Genomic DNA, 8,831 nt, shown 5'->3' with positions numbered 1-8,831 from the left:
CCGATTCCGAACTTCGGGCTCGCGAAGCCGAAAGGAAACGTCAACGCCGCCAAGAAGCTGCTACTGATGCAACAGGGTCTGGCACAGCTGAACTAATATGAACTTCACTCGACCCAAAGGCTGCTTCGCATACTACTCAGGGTTCCCCTACGGGAAGATGGTGAAAGTTTTTTTTTCACTTTCTTTCTCTGAAGCCTTGTCTTTCCCCTTTTTTCAAAGACAGGACTCCACCTTCCCTGCTGCCCAACTCGATATAAAGTCCTCTGCGCGCTACTGACTAACACTGCTAACTCGTTGGAACGCGAAGCATTCCGCGAGTGCCACTGATGTAAAGGTTGCGGTATCGGCTACATACACTGATATGCGTACTGCAAGCAATGTGATAAGACGCGCAACTTTAACGCAACTTTCGCGCAACTTTAACGCAATGGCATTGGTGCACGTGTCGTCTTCCAGTGCCGCCACGGGAACGTTCGCGCCATCACTTGGACAAGTCACATGATAAGAAGTGAGTACCACATGCCCTCAGCGCTCTTTTTCAGTACAGGCATCGGTTTATTTGTTTATTTACCGTTCAGGTTTAAGGGGTCGTTAGACGGGTCATGCGAGCGATGTCTAAGCCGCAAATAGAAATAGAATTACAGACACGGTAATGTACTCCACTCCTACTGTGGAGACCCGGGAGTGATTTTCATACGCAGTCCCCCAAACACCTGTATTAAATGTTTCGTCGAATTTATGTAAACATTTTGGCATATGTACTTGAACCCAAAGACCAACACTTTCGGTTTTTTTGTTCACTTTTTACAGATGCCGGCATTTTCTGCAGGGGACAACAACGAAATACGCCGGTTTCCGGCACAATGGTGTCGCATAAAACCTTTCAGACAAGTAAAGAGTTGCCTTTATTGCAACGTCTAAAATAGCGTACAACACGAAACGTTGAAGACGTCAGTTTACAGTGGGTCACCGCAGAGCGACCGATTATGCAACTGCTACTCCACAAATCTGGCGACTCAGTAGAGGTATATCGACGTCAAAATAACGGACGGTCACTTCTGAGAAACCCGATGCGCGGATGTGCTCTTCGGTGTCGAGGTTGAGGCAGCAGTTGCAGAGGGCCACTTTCCACAAAGGAGAGAGAATGTCCTGCATCCACCTCAGCCATGTTCCCTTCGGATAGCCCACGTGATCCAAGAAAATGAGGTGGCCACCCTGCGTAACAAAACCGTGTCATTTCAGTGGACACGCCGTGGTAACTGCTAATTCAAGAGTAAAGGAATCCGGGGCTTAGCATTAAACTAAGCGTATCAAAAAAACCACAATATTAAGTAAATTTTACTGGGAATAATTTCACAGCATTCCTAAAATTTGCTGAAAAATATGCGGCTTCTGTCATTTTTTCGTCTGTCCCGATGTGTCTTTTTTTCTCATGAAAAAGACAAATAAGTAATTTTGAAGTATTGGTTGCTGGTTTATTGAAGACCTTTAAAACATAGGAAAAAGCGTGGGATGGAATGACAGTTCTTTAAAGTAACAAACTGAAATGCCCTCGCTAAACACTAACGGAATTACAGATGAGGCACGACGTAGTGGAGAGCTCTAGATTAATTGTGACCACCTGAGATTACCTTACTGTGCGTCGAAATCTCGACATACTGGCGTTTTTTTTCATTTCGCCTCCATCAGAAAACCAGCTGCCGCAGCCGGTATCAAACTAACGTCCCCTGGCTCAGCAGCTAAACACCTACGTCAATCAACCACCACGGCAGTTCCAATGCAACTAAAGCATGCCGCTTTTTTCAAAGCAGAGCACTAACATAGGCCCGCATGTACTAAGAATTTTCATGAGGAAAACCTGCACCAACCGGGAGTTAGTGGTTATCAAGGAAAACGATTGGTACATATAGGGTATAGTGTCCATAGTTTTACCAATGGAAATAAAGCTACCAGGCAAGTAGACTGCTTCCTCACAAAACAATGGAACTTTTAAAGCTCATAGGGTTTCATGGAATACTTGGACGCGGAAATTGGGGTCTGTCTGTCTGTCTGTCTCTCTGTCTGTCTGTCTGTCTGTCTGTCTGTCTGTCTGTCTGTCTGTCTGTCTGTCTGTCTGTCTGTCTGTCTGTCTGTCTGTCTGTCTGTCTGTCTGTCCCTCGATTCAGCCGCACTGCTAAAGTTAACGCACATGTTGAACGAGAGATTTATGGAAGCAAAGCGTATCTAAACGTCTAAATTTGGTGACAGGGTTCATATTGTTAAACGTGGTTGAGAAAACACAAAACATTACGCATATCTGATGCAAACTATTACTACATAAGTGATATTTGCCGGGTTTTCCCATTTAAAAATGAATGCATGCTTCATTTTTTTATAGCAAATGAAAAACATTAAACCGACTGCAGAAAACGCACCGACAACGTACTGGTGGCACCACCTGACAGTGGCACTGGGGGTACACATCCGTGTGCTTCCTAACACCACTGCCAGCTGCCGCCAGCTGTGCTGGTGCGCTTTTAGGTTCATATGCAACATCGTCTGGGGGGTGCACATTGCTTTGGAAAGGCAGATGCCAAGATAACGCGATTTATCAGTCGGCAATGCCCGTGGCAGTTGTCATGAAGTACCGGTCTGTCTGTCCCTTAGACTATCATATTTCAACGACATTTGCAAAGAAGCAAGAAGATACGCAGCCATTCTTTTACATTGCACTTCATCTCCACGAACGTTATGACTGCTTTGTGTTGAAATTAGGGGCTTCAATTACGGTTGTTTAGTAGTGTTTAAGTACAAACCATTATGTTGAGCCTTTGGCTCAACATAAATCAATCAATCATCCAATCAATCAATTTATTAATACCCCAAAACTATACATGGGGGCTATATATATAAGGAGGTCCCAAGGTCGCAGACTCTAGCGGAACATGGTAAATGATAGCCGGTACGTATAATTGATTTTTTGTCTTGACATTAGGCGTACGAGTCAAGTGGCCACTTTTTGACAGTTACGAGGCGTGGCACGATATTTTTTCCTTCAAGCATTCTTTGTTTCGCGAAAGTGGCCGGATTGAACGGGTAGGTAGACACGATTCGCATAGAGGGCATGAATACAACAGCCCCACATACATACGCTCGCTACGAACGTAAACAGCATCTTCTGCAGCATCTAGAACCAGCACGAACATTTGTTCTGGCGCTATAATTTATTTCGTTGCGCCGAGTTACCGTTAATTCAGTGAAGCGCACGTTACTTTTTAAAAGAAGGTATCTCAAACACCGTTGGCCAATTGGGAGTGAAACGTGCACAAAAAGGGAGCACGGAGTGCTCAGATAAGAGATTGATGATTCTGATGTAAATGATTTTTTCTAAGCCCTATGATAGCACTTAAAGGGTATAAGCTCGTCTATACCTGCAAAAATCATAAATGCTTGCCCCTTTACGTATGGCAATACATTCGGCAATCTGCATTTGTCCTGGAAAAATTCCAGTACCGACTGAAATGTTGTAACTGAAAGGCTGCACAGGGTCGATTACATATTTTAATGGCTGAATTAGAAACCCGTCGATATCCTGAGCTTTGCTGAGTCCGAGATTTTAGTATATTTTTTGAAGTTCTGTTTCAGAGGTTGGAGACGCGAACAGATTCCTTCACGCTTGAAGCCTGATAAGCATATATGGAGAATGAGATGAGAAGCCTAAGGATTGCCTCACGTTTTCAAGAAGCTGTTGAATTTTTCTGAAAGTGTTTTACCGCTTAAAACAATGTCATCATAGTAAATTGTTTTGGTGACACTATCGATCGCAGGTTGAGTACGTAGTTTAATTGAGCCCATGAGTCACGCTAGTCCTTGTTTGAAAAAGAATAGAAAACGCTATTAAAAAAATGGGATTTTGCTTTCCTCAGTTCTTTATTTATTTGATTACGATATTTCTTGAAGGCACGTAATTTATTAATGTCTCGACACTTCATAAGCTGTGCATTAATTTTAGTTCATTTCCATTTGGTGTAGCAAATCCACCGTTACTCATCGTTTTAAAGCAGAGATTTCTAGCTCTACCGGCCAACACTTCCTTCATGGCGTGCGCGACAAGAAATTCCCAACGAGGGTGGCGAGGAGGAGGGCTCTTTTCACTCTGTGAGCTCAATTTAGATGACATGGTGAAGGGGCGGTATTACCTAGCGTTCCCCTTGCCCACCCCGGCGGGCGCGTCGGCGGAGCCCTTCGGTCGGCTTTGTCGTCTGCTTTAGCGACGATTGCTTCGGGCCTGTTATGGCGCCGCTTCGTGTCCATTGCGCGCTTCCTTCGCACGGATTGATTGGCTTGTTCGACAGTACCTCCTGGGTGGCCAGAACCCAAAAGGATGAAGTGGTCGTACGGCAAGGATACTTCAAGGATTTGTTTGGAGGGTGGGAAAACAAAATGTAGAGGCCACATACAGACATCTGGGCATTAGAGAAACGCCGCCTTTTCCACACTGCTTGCCACGAATCGTAGTCCGTTTTATAAATTGGTAAATACCAATTCGGTTATGTTCTAAGAGGTCTTTCAATAGGCGAAAGGAGCAACTGGTTCTGATAAATAGCCATAATAAAAGTTGCTCCAATTTTTCGAAATGATCAAACTTGCTAAAATAACTAGTTTACTTAGGTATAAATGGGAATCACTAAGCTGATATACCCAATCGTTGCGGGGTCTGCGCTTGTATCGCGTGGTGTTGCAGCCCCGGGCTAGCACATCAGGATGGCTAGGTTCCGCTGTCTGACCCTTCGATAGACGCTCCTCGCCGTTTCCTTGCCCTTGACTCACGGCCGGGCCAGAGCGGCGGCATGCATTTGTGACGTCGCTTCTGAGAATTTTATGTAACGGCTGGCAGACTCTCTTGTTTCACTCTTTGTAGAGCCACGTGTGTGAATTCAAGTGACGTCGCATAGACAATTGTTGTGGGTGTCGTTAAAAGCTTTAGATTCCAACCACCCTCACAGCGCGAGATGGAGAATTTTTTTTAGCTTTTCGTTGGCGATGATACAACAAAGGAAAACGGGTTTCATATGAAGATTTACGTTGTCTATCAAAGCTTCACATGCCCTGTCCGCGTCGGTGTTTGACAGTACTTTCCCCGGTTCATTGCTCGAATGTAATCTTGAAATCATTCAAAGTGGTTCACTTCATTACGCTGATAACTTGCACGGGGCAATAAGTATTCAGCATTTAAACAAGCTTCGTTGGCGAAGGACAATATTGGCCGATGATCCCTTATAACGAACACAAGCGTGCCTGCACGTATATTTTGCTTTCCCGTGTTCGTTGTGATAAGCTCGAGTACTGTTGACGTCTAGTGTGATGCGCGTGTCGGCACTTCAGTGATATGAAAACCATATGCATAATATAAAATGGTTAACTCAAGATGAGTGTGGGATGAAAACTAACATCAATATTCACGTCATAACAAACATATAAAGTTTGTTGATTCACAGAACGCTGTTTGCATGGAAACGGTTTTTGGATAAAAAAAATCTAGTTTGCCGTCAGGTGGGTGGTACAGTACGATAAATACATTTCTGCCACATTACATTGTCAGTATTTAAGTCCGGCTTGATAGTCGGGAGTTTACTACTTTCTGCTGGAACAACAGAGTTCAAAAAGCGTAAGAATATGCCTCCCCCGACAGTGAGGTCTGTTAAGGGTAAAATGCGCGTAGACGTTTAAAACAAAGTAACTAGAGCCATCGTGATATCATGTCTTCGTGAACATAATTACATTAGAGGAAAACCTGAGTAAGTCGAAAGGTAATTGTACATCGTCTGTCCTATAATTGATTGAGTGACTATTTAAATAAAATTGGCTAAGTGCGCTTCTGCTCGCAGAATCACAGACTTGCGGGAGTTCAGAGTTCATCACACCCACCCATTTTTTTTTGCCTCCTCTCCAGTTGTGGCTTTATTGCTGCCTACGTCTTTTTCACTAGATCTGATGCACTGCCATAACCATAACATAAGCTCTAAACCATTACTACGTCTCGTAACCATTATTTTTATATGCGTCTTTTTATCTCATTTTGCCACTAACACAGACAAGGGACTACGGCCTCATCCAAAATAAAGTTCACTCATTTATTTATTGTCATCATGTACACAGGATGAGTGTAACGACTCTGAACTCAGAAGCAGCTAGGAGATCCTATTGCTCCACCCCTCAAATTTCACAAGTGACAAAAACAGATTTTCCTGACGATTGCTGGAGCGTGCATACGCCGTGCTGCTTACTAAAGGCACACGGCGATACCCATGCAGTGAGAGAAACAGGCCGTCATAGAGTACCAGCCCACATTACAATATTCGTAGCTCTCACTGAGTGACTCTTAATGGCTTTGTTCAGGCTACCGCTCAAATGCCAGTTCAGACGTAAGCACATCACAATAAAACCCGGGACCCCGATTTCAGCTACAGCTTGACAACTCCCCTTTAATTGAGTTGTCTGGCCTCGTGTCGGTTTGAACATATCGCACACAGGACGGGCGTTTTGTTTCCTGTTGAATGGCAAGCCACTTTTCATGTTAGGCCAAGAACGGCTACTCAATGGAAGACTGGGAAGCTGAGCGGGATAACGGGGTTGGAAGCGAAAAAAAAGAAGGCACGCGCAGAAACCATTGCTAAACTTTGCGGTGACAGTACGTGGCTTTTAGCGATATTACGAAAAATTTAAGGACGTGGGTAGGCGTCTCAAAAGGGAGGAGAAAAGCGGACGGATGCCCTTACGCCGCACTACTAACAAATTACTAGAGAGGGGGAATAATTACAAAAGGCGAACAGCAATATTCAAATTTGGAAAATAAGAGGTTCAACATTTGTTTTAAAACGACAAGCATGTGTGCTAATGCAGAACAGCATTATGTTGAGTCCCAGCTTCGCCAAACCCTCCATTTTTAGGTGCAACAATGTCCTTGCACTATTCTCATTCTGGTATGACGCCGTTAAGACGGCAAGTTGGGTTAACCCAAAGCGTACGCTGGGTTAACCCAAAACGTAGGCTACCGTCCAATGCTCTTTGCAAACACACCGTCAGTAGGCGGATCACTCAAAATGTAACTAAAACATCTCAAGAGGCTCATGTATAATATTTTCGGCTGCTACAAAAAAAAAAAAAAGACGCCAGCGTGCGTTGCGCATAGTCTGAACATAAATTTGCACGATGGCTTTTAGCGCTGCCGCAGAGGAAAGTTAGACTTAGGTAACCTGCTGTCATGCTACTCGACTTTCGGGATTACAAGAGAACTGCCACGGAGGTCATCCCTGCCTACGGACTTATGTACACTGCATTCAGGTATTCGTACGTTACGCGCGGTCCTTTTATATGCACTTTGCATGCTCCAATGCGCTGGCCTTTCCGGAGAGTTCACCCCGTATGGTATTGAATGATTCAGATTTTGGAGACAGCGCAATATACAGTGAACAGGCATGGTCATTATAGAGAAACACGGCTTCCAGTTTAAGTTTGCTAAAATAAAGATTCTTTATCTGAGCTGCTCACAAAGTGTAGGCTTCTTGCAGATAAGGATAATTGTCCCGGCATACATGCCACGAGGCTTTTAATAAAAAAAATTAGAAGCTTGGCCAGTAACTCTAACAGCTCCCCTAAAAAGCTGAAGCAAATTCACCAGTACCCATTTTCTTGTGACGTCATCCAACCCCCTCAGAATTCTGACATACCCACCCAAGGAGATCGGCCAATCACTGGTGAGGTAGCACACCGCACATCCGCTTTCGCGGCAAATGTGGACGGCAGCCTAGAGCAAACGGGCCAGTGTAAACAAGCATTATAAAGAGAACTTGCCAGGTATGCTGACATCTGGACCAATCGAATTTCGGTATCATCGAGTCACGCCCGCATTGCCGAAATGCCCATCCTGGGTTGTCGGCGAAAGAGCGTCTAACGACATCGACGGAATTTGTGCACGGCTTAAGTGGGAACTCTTACACATGTACACCTTAATCCAAGAACTGAAGCCTCTGCCTGTTACCAGGGTCGCGGAGTTAAGAAGCATTGCTAATGCATATTGCTTTAATCACTTGCGCTTCCTTATGTATTTTGGCACTGCCTGACGCGTAGTGCCTGCCTCAGGCAAACCGAACAAAGACAGTCATCGTGAGGGGTACAGCGCTCACAAATGCCTTTAGGTACTATTACAATGCAGCAAGGTGACTAGACAATACTCATAAAGACATACCTTTACCAGAACTCTTCTTGCCTCGCTGAGAACTTTTTGCACATCTTTTACTGAGCACATCATGTAGGTGCAGAGAACGACATCAAAGGAACCATTTTCCAACTGCGTCATGTTTTCGCCGTAAGCTTGTATCCACTTCTCCAACTCGACCTAGGTGGAACATTGAATGGGAAAAACGCAGTCTTTCATATTAACCGCATAGTATTTGACACCATTTCAAGGAGGAGTAGTTCTGAAGGCGGCTGCTATGTGCGGGCTAATTCGCCTTTGAAAAGGGCTGTGGCTGGTGTTTTGTGGCGGCGATCGACCCCTTCCTACATACAAGACTTGTACTTGTAATGGCGGGTAAATTACAATTCTTACAATTACTCAACTAAATTGCGATGGTGTTGTTTTGACGCCTTGGTATGCGTTTATGTGTTTTGGCCAACATAAAAAAGAGTGGATTACTTTTGGAGTAGCTTCTGCTCAAAGCAAGCCCCAAACAAAAAAGTCTGTTTATAAACTCCAAAAGTATTCTGGTGTTTAAAAAGAAGCCCTATCATAAGTTAATAACTTCGTACTTGTGGGTGATCTGTATTGACTTTTTGTGTTACCCAACAAT

At 44.3% G+C, this 8,831-nt stretch overlaps 1 protein-coding gene across 4 annotated transcripts in view; it reads right to left on the bottom strand.

The window, feature by feature from the left end:
* Positions 1–869: 869 nt before the first annotated feature.
* LOC144153677 (thiol S-methyltransferase TMT1B-like) overlaps positions 870–8,831 on the bottom strand; it is a 226,703-nt gene continuing 218,741 nt past the window's right edge. For all 4 annotated transcript variants that reach the window (XM_077685339.1, XM_077685337.1, XM_077685336.1 and 1 more), the window contains 2 exons: positions 8,228–8,377; positions 870–1,215 (listed from right to left, as the gene is read on the bottom strand). In XM_077685339.1, coding sequence (XP_077541465.1) covers positions 985–1,215; positions 8,228–8,377 — 381 coding nt within the window. In that variant the 3' untranslated portion in view covers positions 870–984. The remainder of the gene's footprint in view (positions 1,216–8,227; positions 8,378–8,831) is intronic.

This window comes from Haemaphysalis longicornis, unplaced genomic scaffold (assembly GCF_048455015.1).
Source record: "Haemaphysalis longicornis isolate Haplotype H1 unplaced genomic scaffold, Haemaphysalis longicornis Haplotype H1 scaffold_9, whole genome shotgun sequence".
Taxonomy (NCBI): Eukaryota; Metazoa; Arthropoda; class Arachnida; order Ixodida; family Ixodidae; genus Haemaphysalis; species Haemaphysalis longicornis.
Note: the sequence above shows the minus strand (reverse complement) of the source record. Positions and strands in the feature narration are given on the sequence as shown.